Source organism: Pelodiscus sinensis, chromosome 1, assembly GCF_049634645.1.
Source record: "Pelodiscus sinensis isolate JC-2024 chromosome 1, ASM4963464v1, whole genome shotgun sequence".
NCBI classification, from domain to species: domain Eukaryota; kingdom Metazoa; phylum Chordata; order Testudines; family Trionychidae; genus Pelodiscus; species Pelodiscus sinensis.
In genome coordinates this window covers 186,461,671-186,486,735 of record NC_134711.1, presented here as the reverse complement: position 1 = coordinate 186,486,735, position 25,065 = coordinate 186,461,671, and the positions used below count along the sequence as shown (strand labels likewise).

Below are 25,065 nucleotides of genomic sequence, written 5' to 3'. Positions count from 1 at the left end.
GTGTCTCTGGGCCCCCTTCTGGGAGTAGATGTATATCCAGTTTTGCACTCCAGGGAGCCTCCCCTGCCCAGCAGCACCCAGTTCCCCTGTATCCACCTTGCCTCAGTGACCCACTGCCAGTCTTCATCTAGCCCCTGCCTCAGGGGCAAACTGCAGTCTGTCATGGCCACTCAGCACTGGCAAAGGGGTGTGGACCTGCTGTCTTTGCCTACCGTTTCAGGCCTTGCTTCAGGCCCTGGGAACTAGCTTGGCCCGAGCTTCCCCAGTCCTGCTCATCTTTCCCTGCTCAGCTGTGCTCCCGAAGCAGCCAGGTCCCTCCTGCTCTTTATTCAGAGCCCTTCTTTAGATAGTCCCCCCTCTCCCACTGGGCCCTTATTAGCAAGAGCTGCCTCAGCTGGGGCTTCGTTCTCAGCCCTCCCTCAGGGCTGGGTTTTTGCCCTTAAAGGGCCAGTGCAGGGCAACTCCCTGTCACACACAAACCAATTTTCAGCTTTTGAGTTAGAGTTCGAAACATAGTGGAAAGTGTATTTTCCTATCAGCATATAATTAATAACTGATTTTGCTCACATTTTCCAACAACATTCACTTTTTGAACTGAGACCAAGCATGGAAAGTTCCAGTTCACATAATTTTTGGTAAATCATGCAAAAGGAAGGTTACAATGGATACTATATTGCAATCTGAACTAATGCCATTCGCTGCTGCAGACAGTATGCTGAATGTCTCAAATTGCAAAACTAAGACAAGCATTTGGCATAGATTTTACTTTAAATGGATTTAAATGTACCCTTTTGACTTTCTCTCTCGCTCATGTCTCCTGAAGTTGTGGGTTGCCTGCTTCTCATTCCGTGTGCATGGCCTCTCCATGCACTTAAGCTGTTGATTAAATTTGTCTGTAGTCTAGATCCAACCTGTGGAGAAGTCAAGTACTTTTTTGGGGGGGAGGGTGGGAAAGAGGGTAAGCTATTGGTATATATTCAACAGGTGCCAGAGCTATACGTGTCTCTTTGTAGAACCCAGAAACCTCAAATTAAATAGCTACCATTATGATCCATCATTACAGTAGTCTGGAACAAGGCTGGATGCTTGTTCTGTAGAGCCCCATAAGCGGCCCCTGCTGCCATTCCTGCTTTAGAGAAAAAGGGGCCCCATGTCACTTTATTTCTGGGTTGATAGGGGTTCCTTCTACCACCACAACTCTAAATGGGTGGGGCTAAGACCAGACAAGGCCTCATGTCACTCTGTGCCTAAGGCCAAAGATTACCTTCCGCAGCCTAAACATTCCCTTCATTAGGGCAGTGCAGGCCCACCCACAAGGGAGGGCAAAGGGGGCGGTTACCCCAGGGCCTTTTAATCACTGCCAAGGTGCCACACCATGTGCTTTATGTGGCTCTGAGGCAGGATGGGGGAACTCTGCTCTAGGCCAGGGGTGGGCAATAATTTTTTCAAGGGGGGACCACTTCAAAAATTTCGGAAGTGTTGCAGGCCACCCCGGAATGGGCAGGGCCTCTGGCGGAGGGGCAGGGCCTTTAAATAGCAGGAGTTAAAAGGGTTCACTCCTCCCCTGTGGCTGCCAGGCATCGTGTTAGCGGGGGCGTGGGGAGGAGGAGCTGCAAACTCTTTCAACTCCTGCTATTGAAAGGGTTTGCGGCTCGCAGTCTTGCACATTGCCGGGGAGCTGGGACACACAGGCCCTTTCAGCAGCTTCTATTCAAAGGGTTCATGTCTTCTCTGTGGCTGTTGCCTGGCAGCCATGGGAAAGGCACGAGTCCTTTAAATAGGAAGTCCTGAAAGGGCCCGCGTGGCCCCAGCTCCCAGGCAGTGCAGTAGAGGCACGGGAGCTGCGAGCCCTTTCAACTGCTTCTATTTAAAGGGCTCACGCCTTCCCCACGGCTGCCATTTGCTGCCAGCCACGGGGAAGGCACAAGCCCTTCACATAGAAGCAGTTGAAAGGGCTCGTGCGTCCCGGCTTCCAGGCAACATGTTAGGGAGCAGAGTCAAGAACTACCACACGGGCCAGATAAAAGAGCTAGGCGGGCCAGATTTGGCCCACTGACAAGCTCTTGCCCACCCCTGCTCTAGGTGGTGTAGAGGGCTGCCTGCTCGGACCCTGCCCCTTCTGCCCAAGGTCCTGCCCCTTGCAGGAGCATGGAGCACAGGCCCCTCTCATCTTGCCCAAGGGCCCACAGAAGCTGTTGGCTCCCCTAGGGCAATGAGTTCAAAAATTTTACAACGGCAGCCACCAACTGCATTTTTTATTTGTTTTTTTGCATCCCACATTATTCTATAAATTCTCTCTCAGCTCCAGCTGAGGAAGCTGGAGAGTAAGCTTGCCTCACACTTGCACTGAATTAGTGGCTCCTGTCCTCTAGGTCTGGGCCTGACTCCTTACTCCCCTGCACTGCGACATAGTTCATAGAGTAGTAGTGCATCCAGGTTTGGCGTGTCCAAGAAAGCATGTTTCCAAAATTCCTGACCTAGGCAAACACTGCATTAGTCACTGCATTTATTCCAGCATCCTCCCACTCCATTAATCATTCTATACCATCATTTATATTGTTACCTTAAATTAATGTATTGACTTCGCCTTTATTCCCCCCTGAATGTTCTCTTTGCAGAATACACATACAGAACAGTCTATCTATACCAGAGATGGGCAATATTTTTAGAAAGGGGACCACTTCACCAATTTTTAAAGCGGCCTTGGGCTATCCTGGAAGGGGCAGACCTCAGCCAGAAGGGGTGGGGCCAGAACACTTTCCGTGCTTTCCTACCCACAAACCTTTATTGGCCTGGGAGCACGGGAGCGCTCAAAGTCTCTCGCCTCTGCCCCCACCCTGCAAAGGACACGCCCCGCCTAGAGTTAACCACTAGCTCTTCAAAACAGCTGGCGGTTCATGCTAGGCACTTCGCACCGCTGGTGGAGGAAGGAGACATCATGCGCTCTCTTGTCCCCAGGTCTCAATTGGCCTGGGGGCAGGGGAGTGTCTGGATGGCCACAGGACAGATCAACTGGCTTGGTGGGCCACATCCAGCAGGCAGAGGCTCTCACCTACCCCTGATCCATACTGTAACTTGAAGAAAGAAATTGGATGACTGAGCCCCATTATTCACGTGGGAGGTGACAGTCAGATTTTTCTAGAGTGCTGTAGACTACATTTAAAGGCCGTATCCTGCCTTGTGCTATGGTTGCTTTGCATCACCTGGTAGTGCAAAACTACCTAACTAAGCCTTTAAAGGATTAATTCACTTTTCCCTTTCTCAGCCATAACAAGCACTGCTCAACTGCAGCTAAGGATCCAGCCCTAAATCTGTTGAAACAGGAACAGACTAATAAATATTGTCATTTAAAAGCATCTCATAGATGCATAACAAATATGATGTATTTCTTAATAAGAGCCAAGATCATCTTGTGTTGTGTGTGTATATGGTCTATTAGTTTGTAATAACAGAAATCTTACTTCAGGCTGAAATGGTAGTATTTTAAAAATGGGATGAAGACAAGTTGATTTGAATGCGTATATACATTTCAGTACCTTTCCTCATTCCATTTTTACAATACCATCATTCCAGGCTAGAAAGAGGTTTCAGTTATCACAAACTGGTAGAGTCAATCAATATTTTATGATACTACATCAGCTCCTGCCATATTTGGATAATATGCCAAAGGAAAAAGTTATTTTGGGTGTCAAGTTATTTAGTTTTATTTTAGCCTAACAAGAAAGCTAAAAAAGAGGTGGGTGCTATATTATCTGTCTCTGTCCGCCAATCAGACGGGTGGAGTTGTAAATATCCAGTCCCTCACATACTTCAAATTACATGCCTATTTGTACATTCCCTAGATTTAGCAGAAGAGAACAGTGGATAAAAATTAATCTATGGAATTTAATTTTAGATTTAGAGTCCCAGAAATTATTTTTATTGGATTAAAAATGTGAGTATCAGTTTCATTACTGGATTTTTTTCTTTCCTTCTTCAGTCTAGGTTACAATTTTTTGAAAAGTTTCATTTCTTGTGTTACATATGAGGGTGTTTTAATGCCAGCTTGAAACTTTGTTGAGAAACACCTGTTAGTATAGGGAGATGGGAGTTAAAATGTAGATTAATATTGATCATCAAGGATAAGGTGATTTCTCCCTTTCCTGGGAAAAATCTGATATCAGATATTTGTTCTACCAATTTGAGAAAAAACTATTACGTATGTAAATGAAGAACACAGGAACATATGAATTGTCATATTAAGCCAGATTAGTAGACAGACTGTCTAGTCTAGTCTTCAGCTGTCTGACAGGGCTTGAGACTCTACTGGATGTTACATGAAACCCTACAGTGGGAAATTATCGAATATCTTGCCAAACAGAATTTTTTATTCCTAAATCTTCCATTTGTTAATGATTAAGTTTTGCCTTGACATAAGAGGGTTTCTATCCTTTATATAGGAAATGTTTATTTTATGCAATTTTGACGGTTCTCAGAGTATCCAGTTAAGTTTTCTGGCTCCAGTGAGAGAGAGAGAGACTTGCTGATGTTTAACTGGGTGTCTGGCCCTGACACCTACAAGCCACCCAAACAATCTCCTCAGGGCTACGCCAGACTTTACTTTGCCTTGCAGGTTAACTATAAATGCACCCTAGTTCTGGCCCCTTTGAAGCATTCCCATGATATCCAGCCTCTAATTGGCTACTCATAGAAATAGGAGGTTTGCTTTCCTCCAAAGGAAACAATACACATAATAGCCTGTTTGACTCAACTGAAGATCAGCTCCCATTTAACACAGTAACACAGACATATTTGTTGTGCAAACAATTGTAAGTTCTTCATCCTGTAGGTGCTATACTGTAGATCCCTGCACCTCTCATTGGAGACCTTTGGTAGCCACATCTGTTCAGACCCCACATACATTCTCCGCCTCAAGACTAACTAGTGCTGCATAGGCAAACCACCCTCAGTTCCTTTGAAACTGCTCCCATCAGACAGAGAGAGTAGCAGTTCCTTTACCTCAGAGTTCAGTTTTGTTTTAGCTACCATTAGGTCAGAGATTCCCCACCTTCACTGCACTGAAACCCCCTTCTGACAACAATAATTACTGCACGACCATGGAGGACAGGGCTGAAGCTTGAGTCTGGCCATGCCCCACTGCCCGAGGTGGGGCAAAGCCAAAGCCCAATGGGTTCAAGCCTAGGTTTACAGGAAGGAGGCCTGCAAATCTCCTGCAGCTTAGGGTCAAAGCCCTCAGGCTTCAGCTTTGACTCTGAGTGGTACGGCTCAGACTTCATCTTTGGTCCGGGGCCTCAGCAAGTCTAAGCCAGCCTTGGTGACCCCATTAAAAGAGGACTCCCTTGCTGCAAATGGCATCTGGTCCATCCAGTCAGGGGAGCTGGAAACACTAGGCAGGAGCAGGATAGGGAGGGAGGCACACCTGACAGCCTCAGGGGAGCAGGTGGGAGGTGTGGGTAGTAGCAAGCTGCATGAGCATGGGCTGGAGGAGCAGGGGGCCGCCATACAGCCGGCTGAAGAGAAGTGGCACTTGGAAGAGGAAACTGCCACTTCTCTCCAGCCGCCAGCTACACAGACACCCTGAGACCCTGGCCTGCGTGCACATTGTGCTGCCACTTGGTGAGGGGGGGCTAGGTACAGCCTGTTGGGGAGGTCAGAGTCCTGGCCGGTGGACGGGGCTGGTGACCACCACAACCTATGCAGCACCCAGCTGCATGGGGTACCAAGAAGTTTGGGCAATTTGGTGCCCCACACCTGCATATTTTGTATATTAGTAGATATGGCCCTACCATTTACCACTCAGTTCCCAAACTTCCAGCTCTTGACCTTGTAACACCAGTTTTTATGCTCTGCAATCACCAGCCAACTCTCTCAACAACCTCAGATGTATTAGATCCAGCATCCTGGACTTCCTCATGTGCAACTTTTCTAAATAGTCCTTAAGATGTTCTGTCACCACTGAGAGCTACTTGCCTCCTCCACATAGTATGCTGCCCAGTAGCGATGTGTGTGTGTCCTCATTGGTTAACATGCAGAGTTACATGCACCTCCTCACTCCCTGCCACTCCCCGCACATACTGGCTCCCACAGAGCTGCCTCCCCCGTCCCCTGCCACTGCTGCTTCTGATACAGAGTCAACAATGCAGGGAAGGGGACAGGCGGAAGCCCCCCCAAAAATGCATTTTAACATCCCTACTGCCCAGTCCAGCATTTTGGGAGTTGATCTTGTCTATGAAGACAGAGGCCAAAAAAAGCATTTAATATTTTAGCTTTCCACATCATCTGTCACTAGGGCTATGTCTAGACCACAGGCTTCTTTCGGAAGAATCTTTTTTTGGAAGAGATTTTCTGAGAAAACTTCTTCCAAAGGAGAGAGAGTGTCCACACACAAAAGCATATCGAAAAAGCAATCTGCTATTTCGAAAAATAGCGTCCATTCAATGTGGACACTATCTCGCATTTCAGCTATGATTACTATGGACGGAGTGGCCACCAGGGCAGTTGTGCTTTTTCCTTTTCTTTCAAAAAAACCCTCCCTCTTCCCTGTCCTCACATGCCTTTTTCTGAAAGTGCTCTTTTGGAAAAAGGCTTCTTCGTTGTAGAAAGATTACCAACACTTGGGGGAAAAAAACCCCTCTGTTCTTTTGATTTACTTTTGGAAGAACACAATTGCAGTGTGGATGTCATTCAGGTTGAGTCGGAAAAACAGCCGTTTTTTCCAACAAAACTCTGTAGCATAAACATACCCTTGATTGCCTTCCCTTTTCAGTAAGGATCTCACACTTTTCCTGACCTTCTTGATGCTAACACACCTGTAGAAACCCTTCTTATTATCCTTCACATCCTTTGCAAGCTGGAACTCTAATTACACTTTGGCTTTTCTGATTATACCTCTGCATGCTTGAGCAATATTTTATATTCCTCCGTAGTCATCTGTCCAAGTTTCAACTTATTGTAAACTTCCTTTTTGTATTTAATCTCACCAAAGATGTATTTGTTAAGCCAAGTTGGTCATCTATCATATCTGCTTTTCTTTCTGCACACTGGAATGATTTGTTCCTGCACCCTCAATAAGACATCTTTAAAATACAGCCAGCTCTCCTAGACTCCTCCCCCCTCATATTAGCCTCCCAGAAGATCATAGAATCATAGAATAGAATCATAGAATCATAGGACTGGAAGGGACCTCGAGAGGTCATCGAGTCCAGCCCCCCGCCCTCAAGGCAGGACCAAGCTCCGTCTACAAGATCCTGCCTATCAGTCCCTTGAGGAAGTCAAAGTCTGCTTTTCTGAAGTCCAGGATCCTTATTCCGCTGTTCTCCTTTCTTCCTTTTGTCAGGTTCTTGAACTCAACCATGTCATGATCACTGCTGCCCAGGTTGCCCCCTACTTCCACTTCGCCTACCAATTCTTCCCTGTTTGTGAGCAGCAAGTCAAGAGGAGCATGATCCCTAGTTGGTTCCTCCAGCACCTACACCAGGTCGATCGGAACCCCTTCCCTCGAATTAACTGTTACATCCAATGAGGAGTAACAGTTAATTCGAGGGAAGGGTTTTAAATTGGACTACCGCGTCTACACACAGCAAGTTGAATCGGGCGACCGGTATTTTAAAATGGTGACTGGCCGTGATTATGCTAATGAAGCACAGGATATTTAAATCCCACGCTTGATTTGCAACTTCGGTATGCTTCATTTGTCTCCCTGGTTCGAACTATGGGGCAAGTGTAGACATACCCTAATAGATTTTGAGTGCTCCAGCCCCATGGGGCGGTGGTAGCGAGGGGGCTGGAGCATCAACACAGGCTCCCCAATGCGGGGGGTGCCCCAAGCCTTGCCAGATCTAGGCAAGCCAGGGGCTGCATCCAGCCCCTAAACCTTAGGTTCTCCACCCCTGAATTAGAGTATTAATGTCACACCCTATTTAGTATCCTTTACAGACTCTAGTGCAGCTAGAAAATGCTTTTTGAAAGTCCAAATAATTTATACTGTTTGACACGTTCAGAATATTTTATATTCTAAAATATTATTTTAATGCTACTGTGGTGATTTGTTCCTCTCTTACTGTATTTCGGTTTATAATATTTAAATTTTTATTTCTGCTCATTCATTTTGCTTTCCTATAATGTCCTTTTCCTCTTCAATTGAGCCATGATCCTGCTGAAGTCACTGGAAAAACTTTGAAGAGGTCAGTGCTATGGGATCAAGTCTTTGCTCCTTTTACTCTGTAGTAGCCTAGTATTATCACACCATTCCTGTGTTTGATGTGTCAATTTCTTTGTAGAGGTCCATTGAGTGGAATTAGATGTGGATTTGGTTTGGCACACATTGCTTCATATAAAATGGTACAGTATAAGCTACATGGGTGTGCATTCTCCCATCACTGCTTGAGGTGCTGTTCTTGCCTCGCATATGACATCACAGCAAGCTGTTGCTAGGGTCCAATATTTCCACCAAGATCAGTGGCTTAATGCTCTTTAGCTGTGAGATGCTGAGGACAATTTATTTATAGAATTATTCTGAAACATCAACACAATGTCACTAATGGGAAGTTGGGGGGAGAGTACTCAGGGCCGCTAACTGCTCTGGGTCCCAGCCCAGGAATTCTCATGGTAGCAGCTGTCTGCTGTGTCCATTAATTCAATTCCCACCACTATTCTGATTCCCTGGGCCATCTTCACCCTTTCCACTGAGCTTTGTACAAAATAGAGTCCCAGAACACAACTCAGGGCTCCTTCTCATTCTGTATGGTTCCTGCATCATCACTCTGGGGATCTGCAATTCTGCCAGCCAGCTATCCACACTCCTACAGCTCCAGTGAGAAACTGACTGGCTGTGGCCCAGTAGCTCTCTTGATTGGCTTCTTCTCATACAGCATCTCCAGGGATCTTTGAGGACTTCTCTACTGCTCTTTTCTGGGGCAGGGTATGGCAGGACCACAAAGCCTCCAGCACAGTGGTTACCAAACTTTTCAGCATCACGCCCCTTTTTTGATTTTTGAGAAACCCTCATGGTCCCCCTCCCCCAATAGCAGCAAAACTTGTTGAGCAAAAAAAACCCAACAACAACAACAACAACCACACAGTCACAGCCTTATTAATTCCCAGGACCAGTGTAATAAAAGGACATTTCACATGCTATTTTCTGAATTTTTTTACTGGACAGATCAAGCTCTTTCTTGCCTTCTCCGCGCCCCCCCCCCCCCACCCCCGAATTTCTTCACAACCCCTCCCCCATCCAGTTTGGGAACCTATGCTCCAGCAGGTGTGTTGGGCCGTCACAGTTAGGAAAGCAAACAGGTCAAACACATGAAAAGTGTCATATTGTAGAAGACTAGATAAGCTTCTCCAAAACCTTTGTTAAAGCCTGAGCCAAGATTTTTTACTCACATTCACACAATTTATCATCCTATCAAGTCACCTCCTATTTCTTCTTAACTGTTCCTTTTTTATTGCATTTAAGATGAAGACAATATTTAAATGTAAGACTAGTACACTTTGTGACAAAAATATTATGATCCTAAAATTGTCAACACAAACACTTGATTTACCTTTTCATGAGGTGTGCTTAGTTTATAATGCACTTGGCAGTCTGTAACAAGCACCAAGTTTAAAGTTAGTACAATGTCACTGTTCCCCTCATGAATTTTAAATATTTGGTCCCATTGTTTATATAGTCGTTTCATACATGTTACCATAGTTGCTATAGTAATATAGTTATGATCGAAGAGGCATTTGATGGGAGAGCAAGGGGAAAAAACGGTGTTATTCAAAAAAATTCTTATGCTGATATAGTTTTGGATAACCAAGAGATTGATTCTTCATAAAAGTTCTAAATCAACAAGGATAGAATTCACAATAAAGCATAAAATTACTTTTAATTAGAAATGGTTGAGAAATTAGTAAGCATCTTCCTTTCTATATTGAAAATGTTGATGCAACAAACACATAAGTTGAGAAATGTACAGTATAATTTCTTTCACACATTACACACAGTTTTTTTGGCCTTAAAATGTGTATCACCATTTAAAATGCAATTGAACAATTTTACAATTAGTCTGAGAATCATAAGCTTTGTGCTTGTAATATTTTAACAGTTGCACTTAATGTTTGGAACCTAGCAAGAAAGGAATAATAATATCACAAAGTCCAAAATTCAGGCTCAGGAGACCTGTGTTCTACTTTAGTACAGGTACAGATTTCCTAAGATCTTGGTAAATCATTTATGGGCACATCCTGATCTTACTGATATCAAAAAGATTTTACGCATAAGCGGTGCCTATAGTAGCACTTTTGTTGGTAAAACTTCTATAGGCCAAGGTGTTTATTTTCTCACAATCTACCACTGACCAACTTGACTTTTACCAACAAAAGTGCCAGTGTTAACAGTGCTATGTTGGCGGAAGTTGCTTGGGATGTTAAATTTAGATTAACTGGCTAATCGAATAGGCAATAAAATTTGCATAGACTATTCGATTAGTCGATAAGGGCGCCTGTGCCCTTCTGATAGGACAATTTACAGGACTACCTAGCACTTTAAAGACTAACAAGATGGTTTATTAGATGATGAGCTTTCGTGGGCCAGACCCACTTCCTCAGATCAAATAGTGGAAGAAAATAGTCACAACCATATATACCATATGTGACTATTTTCTTCCGCTACTTGATCTGAGGAAGTGGGTCTAGCCCACGAAAGCTCATCATCTAATAAACCATCTTGTTAGTCTTTAAAGTGCTGCATAGTGCTGTTTTTTGTTTCACCTACCCCAGACTAACAGGGCTACATTTCTATCACTCTTCTGATAGGACATGACTCATGCTAGGCCAGACAAGTGCAAAGGGCAGAGAGAAAATGACCAAACCACTGGAACAGCGCTGAGCAGACATGGAAGGGGCGTGTCTTAGGCAAGTCACTTCCCCGCCCGCAGCAGCCTGGCGCGGGAAACACGCACGTGCCTGTCAGGCAGGGAGCGCGCGCCGGGCCCTGCGTAGCCGGAGCGCAGCCCGACTGGACCCTGCGAGCCAAGCGCCCTGCTCCCACCCCGGCCCCAGCCGCACGCCCCTCACAGCCCCGGGACCGCGCTAGTTCGCCTCGCTTCAGCCGCGCCACAGCTCCCGACAGTCAACGCGGCTCCGCCACCTACTACCACTCCCGGCATGCACTGCCTCACCCGGAAGCTGGAACGAACAACAGGACTCTGTATGTAGCACCCGGAAGGAACGTTGCGTGTTGTGAGGTCGCGCTGCATGCTGGTAACCACAGTCCGCCATTGGTAGAAGCTGCTCGACTCCGCCCCTGCTGTGACGCAGGGAACTTGGGGGAGAGAGTCCCGCCGCCGCCGCTGCTCCCACCGTTGTTATGGCGACCAAGAGGTGGGCGGAGTCATGTGGTACCGCCACGAGATTCTATAGGCCTACCCATGGAGGCGGGGCCAAGCGGAGGTGCTGACGACTCGGATGTAAGCGGCGCGTACCAGGGGGCGGGCCCGTCCAAGAAGGAGCCCAGCCCCCCCCCCCCCCCAGTTCGGGGCAGGGAGCAGTCACGTGATTAAGGTGTCGCGGGAAGCGATGGGGACCGCTCTGGACATCAAGATCAAACGGGCCAACAAGGTCTATCGCTGCGGGGTGAGTGCGGGGCCGCGCGCGCTGACTGGCGCCCGGGGTCATGGCTGGTGCCCGCGCGCCGCTGCCGTTGCCTGCGGAGCCCGGCGCCTGCCCCGCCCCCCCCGCCGGCGGCGCCCGTTGCCCGTCCCCGTAGCCGGGCCCCGAGGGGGGGGGCGCCCCGCCTGCGCGGCTGTTTGAAGCCGGCGTTGCGCCTGGCCAGCGCCGCTCTCGCCGGCAGCCCGAGGGGCCGGTTTGTGGCGCTGAGCGGCCGGGAGGGGTTCGCCGCTGCCCCTCGCCCTCGGGCGCCTGCTGCTGCCTCCCCGCCCTGCCAGCGACGGGACCAGTTAGGCAGGCGGGCGCCCGCAGTCCGATGATTTTCTGAAGAGAGAAGAGGTTTTGTTCTTCTGTGGTTTCTCAACAACAAACTTTTTGCCTAGCCCATTATCTTATCTGTTGCAAAATGAATAGGTGGGATTATGGAAATCCTGCATTGTTATTTTAAGGAGAAACAAAATACAGGACTATGCCCTTCGCATGGCACATTATGCCACTGGGACCCTGGATTTATACTAGAGATGTAAAATACCTTTTCATTAAACAGGTTACATGTTAAGTTTAAATGGTTAACTGATTAACTGGGAGCAGGCTGGAGTGGCCCCCATGGACAGGGACTGCTCCTGCCCCACAAGGCTGCTGGCTCCCAACCCATGTGCACTGGGAGCCAGCCTGGCAGTTCTCTTCCCTCCCTTCCCCTGCAGCTTTTGCCCCCTCTCCTATCCCTGCACTATGCTGCTGCATAGGCTGGGAGCCAGCAGCCCTCTGCCAGTGGTGGGCTGCTCCCCAGCAAAGGTTAACATATCAATTTATGCACTCCGTGCTCTCTCAAAGTCTCCTTCAAACTCAATGACCTACTGTCAATCAATCTGTCTTTATTTTGTTACTAAACTGTATGTATTTTATGTGGACCCAAACTTATTTTTTCTATATACCACAGACTCTTGAATGGAAAAAAAACTAAGATAATTTTATATGCTCTCTTTTGACAGAGAGCATAGAAAATTATGGCTCTTGTTATTGGAGTAGCATATCTCTATTTTTTGCTTTGGGATGCCGGTGATTAATTTGGGGTGGGGCTTCTGCACTCCAATATACATTAACAGTAATTGCTTTACTATCTGCAGCTACATACAAAAAAACAGTAAAAGAGTTAAGCATGCTTACTTGATGTTTTATTCATTGCTGATTATTTTTAGCAGAAGCAATCATTGCTCACATTTAAATCATAACTAAACTTTAGGGACAAACACCCCAGTGAGATGGAGACATTTCTCATCTTTCAGAAGGATTGTTGCAAGCTATCTGCAGACCCATAAATAAGTCACTCTTGTTTTCACTCAGGACATGTTTTCAAAGTTATTTTCCATAGCCATGAAGTCTAGAATTATAATTGTTTGAACAGAAGCTTAGATTCTGTAGCACAACTGTATGGCTGTTTGCATAGCTTCATAATCCTATTAATACTGTACATGGGATCCTGTCCAGACTAGGGATGTAAGCAACTAGACGACTTGTCACTTCCCTGCCTTCCTTGCTGGCACCAAGGGGAGGGAGGGAAAGCAGGAGCCGTTGCTGGAGGAAGCTGGCTTTAAAGCCAGTTCCCCTTCCATCATTTCTGTGGGGAGGCAGAGGCATGGCAGGAGACAGGGTGTGAGCTGGAAATCAGTTGTCCTGGCTCTGTCTGGTTTTCCCCCCTGCCGTGCTTCAGCCTTTTAAATGTATTAAGAGCCTGGCTCTCAATATGTTTAAAAGGCAAATATGCAGATGTGTTAGCTCCTAGGGCCTGCAGCTAACCCTGCTGCAACTCTGCAGTCCCCCCCCCCCCCACCATATCAACTAATTGACTAGTCGATGGAAATTCCATCAACTAGTTGATTAGATGAATAAATGCCATGTAACATCCCTAGTTCAGATGTAACTTTTTCTAGACGTTAATAACTTGGCTATTGCAATATATAAATAATGTTTCACTTTAGCGGATATTTCTAACCATCTGACAAGTATCTTTAAACAAATGTATGAGAAGTTTGGCCGAGGTGGTGATTTGGTCAGATTTTAGTTGAGCTAATGCTCTTAAAACTGAACAATGTGGTATGTAAACGAAGTGTACACAAGCTTTTAAGTATAGGGTACAAACAACATCACTGTAATAATGGTTATTTTCTATTTCTCATCCACTGATTGTTTCAGTAATGTTTTCTCTCTTTCATTAAATGGGTTTTTATTCACTAATTCAAAGCTGTCATGCTTCTGTCCATCCTTATTCGGCTTCTTTAGTTGATTAACAAATTCCATTTCAGAGTGAACCCTTTGCCCAAAATAGGGAGAATTACCTCTGGCGTATAAATAATTAATCAAGTATGATTTTTTTTTTTTTAAAGTAAGGGTCTGGCTGTGTTTCTTGTATGTTGATACTTAAAAATAATTGTTGATTACATAGCCTTTAAAGTTACCTTTAGTACACTGACTAGATAGGGGAGTTGAATGATCTGAGGACACAATGTTGAAAGAGCTATTCGGTTTACAATAAATGCTGTACAAGAAATGTTGTATGAATCTTTGATCAGGAATCCCTAGGCATAGTCAGTAGATTAAAAATAAATCTGTTTTAATTAATCATGGGAGTTTCTTGCACTGTGCAGGTTTTCTGTTCTTTTTTTTAGAAAGTCATTTACCACCACACAATACGCTGACATCAGCTAGTGCTAATTATGTCATTTATTTATAGCACCTTTCATGCCAAAGAATCCCAAAACACACTTTTCACAAATGATACTCGAATAAACAATGAGGAGTCTTGTAACGATTTAAAGACTAACAGATTTATTTGGTCATAAATTTCATGGGCAAAACCCCCTTCATCATATATGGAGTGGAAATCACAGATGCAGGCATAAATATATTAGCACATGAAAAGTAGAGGGCCATGTGCAAGTATATTTGTTCCTGCATCTGTAATTTCCACACCATGAGTTTGATGAAGTGGGTGGTGGTGGTAGTTTTTTTTGGTTTTGTTTTTTTTGCCCATGACAGCAATGTGTCTTCAATAGGGATGTTAAATTTAGATTAATTGGCTAATTGAATAGTCAATGCAATTTGTATTGACTATTCGATTAGTCAGTAAGGGTGCCTCCACCTTTGAAGAGTAGCAATAGCCCCAGGATTGTTTCAAAGCGCCACATGGAACTCTGGGTCCCCAGCTGACCAGGGGCTCCACACGGAATTGCTGCTTTGAAATGCCACGTACAGCCCGGGTCAGTTGAGAACTCTTTCTGATACAGGCAGTGAGGGGTGTGTGGAAAGTTAATAGTATGTTGACTATCTGATAAGCATTTGCATATCAGATAGTTGACTAATTGTTCACATCCCTAGTCTACACTGCAATAAAAGACCTGTGGCATGGCCATAGCTAGCCTGGAACAGTTGATTTGACTGAAGCTGCAGGGCTATAAAATTGTAGTATAGATGCTTGGGCTGGAGCCCTGGCTCTGAGACTGATGGAAAGCGAGTCTGAGACTCAGGCCGCAGCCTCAGCCCAAATGTCTACATGGCAATTTTGTAGATCCACAGCCTAAGCCCCGTGACCACCAAGTCTACTGTTCTGGGCTCTGATACACAGTGCTGTGGGTTTATCTCCGGGTAAGCCTACCTGCTGCTAGGTTGATACTAGCCTGCTCTCAAAGATAGGGGCATAAGGCCTTGCTCAGTAATGAAAGTTGTAAAGTGCACCAAATTATTAACACCAAATAAGTGAAGATTTGAGACTCATGGTCCCTTGCTGATACTGATCATGTATTTTTCCAATCTTTAAAGCTGAATGAACTACTAAGAGATGCTGTAGTTAAACCAGATTAGTAGTAAAGGAAGGGAAACTGTTGGCGAATTCTGGTCACACTTTTGCTCCCACCTTCCACTAGGGGAAAAGGGCAGCAACAGCTGCTACTAAACCTTTCCCCTCAATGATGTTATCTGTGTCTTGCCAGTGTTACCAACATATTAGAGATTTTTGGGATTGCAGCATGCTCAATGCAGATGGAATATGCAGAGATTTTTTTTTGTTGTAAGCCTCCTACATGTACCACTGAATACTTACAAAAACCCAGACAAGCACAGTTTAAAAACTGTATCTTAATTTTGCCAAATATTGACTGTTTTTTTCATGGGAACAGCAAAAAGGTAGATCCAATCTCAACACCACCCTGATATCAAGTTCCTGTGCAAAACTTTAGAGCTCCTCAAAGAAACGATTAAAAACATTTTTTTAACATAGGGAAAATTATGTAGCTTTTACAAACCTCATTATCAGAGAAGGTTGAACTTTTTTTTTTTTTTCTGAAAATGGTTGAAAAAAGTCTCAAGCAGAAATCTGGCACGGAGAATCTTAGCCTAAATGGTTAGTTATAAACAACTGAAAATAGGGGATTGTAAGTGACAGTGACAGGTAATCGTATCTGTAGATTCTGCCCATGTTACACTAAGGAACGAGTCATTATAACAATTAAATGTGAAAACTGGGAAGAGGGTAGGTTTACAGGAACGTACTATATAATAACTGTTTTCCAATAGGCTGTTCAGAAATCACATCTTACTCAGCTTTTTAAGTCGCTATTTTATTTTGCTAGTGTGGGCTCTTCATTCTGTAGTTGGTTTCCCTTACCCCTGCAGTAGGCAATAATTGTTGACGGGGGGCCCACTCCAAGATTTTGGAAAGTGGTCGAGGGCCACACTCTTCCAGGATATTAATGGAGGAATTCTGGGATGGAAGCTGGGTGCAAAAGGGAGCTCAGGGTGCAGGAGGGAGAATGGGGTCTGGGAGGGAGTTTGGGTAAAGGAGACAGTTGTGACCTAGGGCAGGAGACTGGAAGACAAGGTTTTTGGATGTGACCTAGGCTAGGAGGGGATTGTGATCTGGGGCAGGAGATTGGGGTGCCAGAGTTGAGTGGGGAATTGGGGATAGAGGGTTTGGGTATGTGGAGGAGGGGCAGAGGGTGCCAGAGGCAGACTCTGGCTGGGAGGTGCTTACCAACAGAAACTTGAGGCAGACTGTCTGCTTCAGGCTGCTTGCTGCTCTGTAGGGCTCTGTTCTGGACATAAGAGGGATTGGGATGAGGAGGGAAAAGGCTTCCTACACTACCCCTGCTCCCAGCAAAAATTCTCGTCTCCTACTGGCTGGAAACTGAGAGATTGGCCAGTGGGAGCTAAGAGATTTTGCTGAGGGGTGGGAACAGCATGAGAAGTCTCCCTTCTCCCTCTCCAGCTGTCTGGAGTGGAGTACAGATGGCTTTTTAAAATATGAACTGTTTTCTGCCTAAGGGTTCCGGAGAGGTGGCTATGGGCTGGATCTGGTATCTTGGTGGATTGGATCTGGCCTTCTGGCAACCTCTTGCCCACCCTACCTTATCCCACCTTATCTTTGTTAAGGCCCATTCATAAAGTGTCAAATTTAAGCATGAATGACAGTTCTGAGGTTTCCCTTTGTAGTCTGGTGTTAGTCTCTTTGAAGTAATATACATGTAGTGAGGTCGTTGACAATGCCCAGTCTGGTTGAAATGACAAGAAACTGTTTTTTCTTTGTGAACCTGTCTGATTTGTGGGCATTAATTGACAAAGATGCTAACTACCTTACCCATTACAAAGATAGCTTCCCCAATTATCATTATCTCATAGACACTAACCTCTCTCCCCCTTCTAAAATCTGATTTGTCAATTTCATGTGTTCACTTTTTTTTTTGTATCCCTTTCATATATATGGTCATGCCAATTTTCTTCCACAATTTGATCTGAGGAAGTGGGTCTGGCCCACGAAATCTCATCACCTAATAAACCATCTTGTTAGTCTTTCAAGTGCTGCATAGACCTGTCTTCTGTTTCTTTTCAGAGGATGTGGTCCTTTTTCATTAGCAGCTACCATGTATCAACTATGCAGTGCAAACAGGTTACAGTTATGTTGTTTGTTTATACTACTTTAACACCCACTCACCCCCATTGAGGATCATTATGCTAGGGATGTAATAGTGTAGTTGATTAACTATAAGCGAGAGCTTATCAGTTAATGCTATAGGCTATATGCATTTCCTCCCTCCCCTTGCTAGTACATTTTTAGCAGGGTGGCCAACAGCCTGGCTCAGTCCCAGCTTGCGCAGGATCCGGGACCTACCCCTTCTGTGGCTCTGTATTTAAAGTGTACTAAGAGCAAGGTGGGTAGGCAGCCTGGCTCAGTTCTGGCTCACGCCGGGTCTGGGAACTTAGTGCGCTGTCCCCCCCCCCCCCCCCGCTCCCCTGGACAGGGCAGCACAGGGTGACAGGCAGCCGGTCCATGAGGGAATATGGTTTTTTAAACGGGCTCCCCTCATGGACCAGCTCACACCTAGCACCCCACAATGCTGCCTCTGAAACAGAAGCAGCAGCACAGAGTGGCAGGGGGCTCCTCGGGAATTGGGCTGGGGTGCACTGGATGCTAGCCCCACCCTTGGGGATTATAGAATAGTTAAGCAACCTATAAGAATTCATGGGGTTAATTGACTATTCAATATATTTAACATCTCTACATTGTGCTAGAGTAGTAATAACAACAGTCCTCTGCCCCAGGAAACTTATGGTGTAGACATTAGATTGTCAGATGAAACCAAGAAGTTGAAATATTAAAAATGTTGGTTCTTTTCCGGTTTGGATTCATTGGTATTTCCTGTGTGTACAGTTCAGTTCTGGTTCAGACACTAACTTAGAATGATGGCTCAGTAACTAGTTGAACCACTGTGTATTTACATTTCTGGAGATTAATGTCACACACTCTTCTTAGGAGTTACAACACAAGCATAAAAATACACTGATACATTTTTCTACCTAAAAAAATATTTATTTTTAAACAAGTTATTTGCATGCATTAATACAACGTCCTTCCAAATTCTGTAAGTCATATTTAACCGCTGAGGTGACAAAATGAATTTGAGCCTAGAAAATACCTTTTTGTAAGAAGACTTGCATAACAAGAATAAGCGTTCAGCAAGAAATGATGGGGTCCTAATTCAAAATGATCTGGACAAACTGGAGAAATGGTCTGAAATAAATAGGATGAAGTCTAATAAGGACAAATGCAAATTAGTCTATTTAGGAAGGAACAATCAGTCTCACACATACAGAATGGGAAGCAACTGTCTAGGAAGGAGTACTGCAGAAAGGGATCTAGGGGGTCATAATCGACCACTAGCTAAATATGAGTTGTTAGTGTGAGACAGTTGCAGAAAAAGCAAATGTGATTCTGGGATGCATTAACAGGAGTGCTATCAGTAAGAGAAGTGATTCTTCTGCTCTACTTTGTGCTGATTAGATCTCAGTTGGAGTATTGTGGCTGATTCAGGGCACCACATTTCAAGAAGGATTTGGAGAAGGTCCAGAGAAGAGCAACAAAAATGATGAAAGGTCTAGAAAACATGACCTATGAGGGAAGACTGAAAGAATTCGGTTTGGTTAGTGTAGGAAAGAGAAGACTGAGAGGGGACATGATAGCAGTTTTCAGGTATCTAAAAGGGTGTCACAAGGAGGAGGGAGAAAAATTGTTCTCCTTGGCCTCTGATGATAGGACAAGAAGCAGTGGGCTTAAATTTCAGCAAGGGAGGTTTAGATTGGACATTAGGAAAAACTTCCTGTCCGGATAGTTAAACACTAGGAATAAATTGCCTAGGGAGGCTGTGCAATCTCCCATCACTGGAGATGTTTAAGAGCAGGTTAGATAGACATCTATCTAGATGGTGCTTGGTCCTGCAGTGAGGTCAAGGGACTAGACTTGATGACCTTTCGAGGTCCCTTCCAGTTCTAGTATTCGAAGAGTCTAGTGAGCTGATGGAGAGAGGGAGATGTTCTGCCATAATAAATCCCCAAAGCTGTGTATGTGAGAGGAAATAAATGACAAGTCCTCTAAGTCTAAATCTAACAATAGTAGCTCCAATAACTGGGTGTATTTTGGGGGAAATACCATATATTCCGGCGTACAAGACGACCTCTGAAGTTAAAAAACATCCCCCAAAAATCGGGGGTCGTCTTGTACGCCGGATGCCCCGCCGCCGGAGCCCCTCCGCGGCTTTGAAAGCCTCGGGGGAAGCCGGCGGCGGGGCATCCCAGGCGCGCATGGGCTGCCCCCTCTCCGGAGCCCCTCCGCGGCTTTGAAAGCCTCGGGGGAAGCCGGCGGCGGGGCATCCCAGGCGCGCATGGGCTGCCCCGCCGCCGGCTTCCCCCGAGGCTTTCAAAGCCGCGGAGGGGCTCCAGCGGGCGGGGGGGGGCAGCCCAGGCGCTCCTGGCGGCTTTGCTCCCGGTGCCTCTGGTCTGCTGGGGACCATCTCCAGCAGACCAGGGACACCGGGAGCAAAGGAGGCGGAGGGGCGCTGGGGTATAAGATGAAACCCTATCTTTTAATTAAAAAGATAGGGGGTCGTCTTATACGCCCAGTCGCCCTATACGCCGGAAAATACGGTAACAGAATGGCTAAGGATTTGTGTACTAATAACTGCTTGTTGCCACAAAGTGTTTTCAACAACAAGTTTTCTAGGGCAGATGGAACAAGAAATTACTTCGCTAGTTTATGGGGAAAACACCTCGCAGGGAAAATATAGAGAGAGTGCTAAAGAATAGGTAAGCAGTTCTGGCTTCGTTAGTCAGTGAAGGCCCTACAGAACAAGTGAACAATCCAAGAAGTGCGAGGCAAAAAGTTTTCAGTGAGTCATGTACTGAGAAATAGTCCAAGAAAGCCATGGAACTCAGCAAGACTTTGGAATTCAGCATAGGGGTGTGAATGATTAGTTGATTATCTGATAAGCAAATGCTTATTGGATAGTTGTCACACTAGTCGATTACTTGCTTCTCTCTTCCCCCTGCTGACTCTGGCAGAGGCAGTGGAGAGGGGGAAAAAGGGGAGTGCTTCAAAGCAGCAGCGCTGCTTGGAGTCCAGGGTCTGCTGCTTTGAAATGCCATGTGCAGCTTGGGGCCAGCTGGGGACTCCCCCGCTGACCCTGGGCTCCATGTGGCACTGCCACTTTGAAATGCCACAGGGAGAACAGGACCAGTGGGGGACTGCTTGAGTCCCTCACTGGCCCTGTGTTCTGCACAGCACTTTCGCCTTTGAAGTGTAGCAACAACCCTGGGCTTCAAAAGTGGAGGCGCCCTTGTTGACTAATGGAATAGTTGGTGAAAATTACATTGACAGTTCGATTAGTTGATTAATCTAAATTTAACATCCATAATTTAGTAGCTTGTGAACTTCCATGAGGGCAGGGTGGGACCTTTAGGGTGAGGGGGGATTCCTTGGACAACCTAGTAATAACGCTTGCTAGATAAGATGAAATATTTGATGTAGCATCATGGTGACTGGGAAGAGCCCTATCACTGCTGTGCTGTGGAGATCACATCCAGTTGCAAACAGCAACAGATAAAACCATCTAGCAGTGGCCAGCAGCTGTTTCTGAGTGAGGTTCTCTGACCCATGAGTCAAACTATTCTACTCAAAATTCCATCAACTACTTGATTAGCTGATTACCCACAATTTAACATCCCTAGTACTGACTCTGTTCATCACCGATAAGCGAAAAGTACTGATGCTCTGACAGCTACCAGTGAGCATTATGTAACTGTATTTCTTAACTGGTGTAAAGTATAATTGTATCAGATCATTACAACTTCAGCTCTAACTGAAGCTTACACACTCATCATTTTACACTTCAGTTTCTGTAAGTTACTCTGTCGCACTACCGAGATCCACATCAACCTCCTTGAGTCCATACAAAATATTTCTGCTAAGCCTCCGCCCATTCTGACCACATCAACACTCTCCTGTCCTTGCCTCTTTGATCCCTCCACTGACTCCACTATATTCAGTTCAAACTTCTTGTGATCATCTTTACTACCCTGCTAACTTTGTCCCTTTCAGTGTATCCATTCTTTTTACATTGCTGCTCCTGCATTCTTCTCTTCATCTCCAGTCCATTTGCAACACCAGCTGTGGTACCTTGTTTGTTCATGTCTTTTACAATAATACTAGCAAGAGAAGAAACTGATAAAACTGGTATGTTTTGATTGTCACCTTTTCCTTACTAGGAAGTTCTTTCTGGAGTGGTGGTCATAACGAGTAAGGATGCAGTTCAACACCAGGGTGTCTCCCTAACAATGGAAGGATCCGTGAATCTGCAGCTCAGTGCCAAAAGTGTTGGTGTGTTTGAAGCTTTCTATAACTCTGTTAAGGTAAGAAATATGTAGATTGGATCTTTGGTCACAAAAAATTATGTCTGGGTTCTAAACCAAATTTTTCCTTAGTAATTTTACTACTTTGTGGCTATATAACTGAATTCTTGTAAATAAAGTGAATGTGAAGGCTGCAAGCAAAGCTGCAGTGAGAATCCTATTTTCAGTTACATGAAATATCTCTTACAAATGTGAGTCCTAAGCATCTTAATAGCTTATTTTTTTAGAGGAGGGAACAAATACTTACTCTGAGGAGAATGCCTCCTTCAGTCTATGCTCTTTCACGTCAGCATAGATGAGCCAAAACCTCCTCATCTGAATTGCCCCAAACCTAGGAGAGAGACCTATTTTCCTCAACAAAGCATTTCAAGCAACCAAAACAAATTTTAATTCCATTTCAGATTTATGAGTGTTTTTAACTACAAACTCACACTATGGTAAAAGTGGTCTTTGAGAATTGTTTGTGTGGGACACAGACACTTGAATATTCAGATATTTGGAAAGGCTGATAGGGTTTCATGTGGCTTTGTTATTGAGCCTTTTTGAGGTAATAATGATTATGAAGAATGATTCATTTTAAACTTCTCAATTTTTTTTCCTTACAGCCTATTCAGGTTATCAACAGTACAATAGAAATGGTAAAACCAGGAAAGCTTCCCAGTGGCAAAACAGAAATTCCTTTTGAATTTCCATTGCATATGAAGGGCAACAAAGTTCTATATGAGACATATCATGGTGTGTTTGTCAATATTCAGGTGAGACTGTTTGTTTTTACTATAGGGAAAATGTAATGAAATCACAGAGTCTGCAGGAACTCTGAGAAACTTCTGTAATTGTGCTATGGGAGGAAACTATCTGATGGCACCATAACTGTGTGTTGTCAATATTTTTGCTTTAATTGGAAATTTAAATGTCCTTTACATTAAAATTCATGTTCCAGCGGTGGGTATTTTTTCTGTTAACTGAAAAGCTAGTTATGAAGAGAAATTATTATATTATTTGGTTAAAATATTTCCCAAACATCTTTCGTTGTAATATCTGGGTGCACTTTACGTGGCTTAAATCGAATAAAAAGTGTCACGATTCCTTTCAACTCATAGCTGTTGAGACAGAACAAAAACTGTCTCATTAGTTATGTCTCTAGGATTTAGTCTCTCTCAGACAGTGGAAGGCCTGTGTGAAGAGAAACATTTTGGATTTCTTTCCAAACATGACATAACTGCCTTTTTAAGATCGCAAAACATTATCGGGCTATATATGTAGACTTAAAATTAAACTTGCATTTTAAAAACAAAAGATTGTTTTTAACTAACTAGTAGTTTTGGTTTCTGTGTTCCTTGCAACAGGTGATATCAGCAAATGCAGCCTTGAGGGACAAAGTTGGGGAAGGGGTGGTTTTGATTTTGCTTGAAAAGAGTCTTAAAAACAAAAAAGGCATCTATATTATTCTTCACCCTTTCACAGTTATACTTGGGGGTTATTTTTAAAAGTAGGTCCATTTTATATACTTCGAATGAAGAGGCTGTGTGTCATTGGGACTTCACTCTTCAGTAGGTTCAAATTTGAAATACAGTGTGATAGTTAATAAGATATGGTATGTATATCACTATAACGTGTGCCTTGCCTGAGTTAGAACTCTTACTTTAGTCTCTTTATTTCATGTAGCAGATCTTCTTTTTGAGAGGCGTCCCAGGGGGTGCTCCACAGTGGGTGTTGGTGTGTCCCAGCACCTCTAGAGTCTAAAGGTGATGAGATGCTCCAACACCCACTATGGAGCACCCCCAGGGATGCTCATCTCGAAGAACGTCAGTTACAAAAAGGTGAGTAACTTCCTCTTACTACTTTTTGGGGTGGGATCTGTCAGGCCTTCTGTGCTCCCTGCTGGAGGTGTCAGCAATCTGATACTACCTCCATTGCTCCCCAGCTAAAGGAAAACCCACTCAAGTAAAGCTATCTAAAAGACTTAGTTCCCCCAAAGCTTAGAAGGGCTAGGAGGAGACACCGGCCAATCAGAAGCCAACAGATCAGTTAAGAGAACTTTCCTACTCCTCACAAGGGAAGTGCTGGGTGAGACTGAAAAGAGCATCTCCTCTGTCCTAGCCCAGAATGCCAGGTCTGGATCATGGCCTTGGCTTAATGTGGCTAAGTGGTTTCCTCTTGTATTGATTTGCTAGCTTGCTAATGTGATGCAAGGAGATGTTTTGATAAATCTGCTCTTGAACATTTTTTTTTTCTTTTTTTGTATTAGTGGGAGACTTTTTTTTCCATCCATGAAGTTTTATGTTTATCAAGATAAAGCTCAGAGGAATCTATTAAAACAAATTAGATTCAGAAAAATGCTTTGCACCACAGTGCTGGTGAAAAATCACTAAAATCACCCAAATCTTCACATCTTTTTTACCACCCTCCAGCACTGTTCTGAATATACTAACTGCTGCTTTTATAGCTGAACTGAGAGACTTTGACTGAACATTCTTGATTAAAGTGTTTATCAACAATGTTAACCTGTCAAATGTAACTTAAGAATATTTAGAGCATAACTATAAAATGTTGCATACACAGATATGTCCCAGATAAAACAGGATTAATTTAAACTTTTAAAGTACTAATGAGACAATAACTAGAAAACGATATTCCATGCCTCTTGGGCCGTTAAAAGATTATCATGATTGTGACATAAACTAGGGAGAAAGGGACTGACTTTGAGGTAAATTTCTAGGGGGAGGAGGAGATAACTTAGGTTTCAATCCTGCAGCTAGATTCATGTGGGCAGAATTTGATTGACTCAAAGGAGCATCTATGCAGGCAAAAGTCTCCACCCATATGGATTCACCTGCAGGATTGCTGGTCAAGCGTGCAGTTGGGTAAACTACAAAGATGGCAAAGAAAAGGCTGCAATTAATTGTAGGGGTGCTTATCAAGGGAGTTATCCAAGGAATACAATTAAAAGTAAAGAGATTTTTAATATGAGGGAATACTTTGGTAACAGTGATTTCTGCTAATGTGAAATAATCTTCTAAGAAAGCACTTGTTGCTTGAATTACTGAATAATTTAAAAGTAGATTGGGAAAAACTTAGAAAGCCAACACTGAACACCATAGTAAGGGAAAAGTTCTGCTTTGGAAGAGTAATGTACTGGGAGTGACCAAGTTACACCTATTTCACTTCTTAACTGAATCCAGG

At 44.4% G+C, this 25,065-nt stretch overlaps 1 protein-coding gene across 4 annotated transcripts in view; it reads left to right on the top strand.

The window, feature by feature from the left end:
- The first annotated feature begins 11,382 nt into the window (after positions 1–11,382).
- The window catches only part of VPS26C (VPS26 endosomal protein sorting factor C), a 75,101-nt gene continuing 61,418 nt past the window's right edge, over positions 11,383–25,065 (top strand). For 3 of the 4 annotated variants that reach the window (XM_075911823.1, XM_075911836.1, XM_075911830.1), the window contains exons 1-3: positions 11,383–11,619; positions 21,739–21,882; positions 22,488–22,637. In XM_075911823.1, coding sequence (XP_075767938.1) covers positions 11,563–11,619; positions 21,739–21,882; positions 22,488–22,637 — 351 coding nt within the window. In that variant the 5' untranslated portion in view covers positions 11,383–11,562. Of the gene's footprint in view, positions 11,620–11,744; positions 11,992–21,738; positions 21,883–22,487; positions 22,638–25,065 lie in introns of those variants that run through there. The other variant, XM_075911841.1, reaches the window with a different exon arrangement.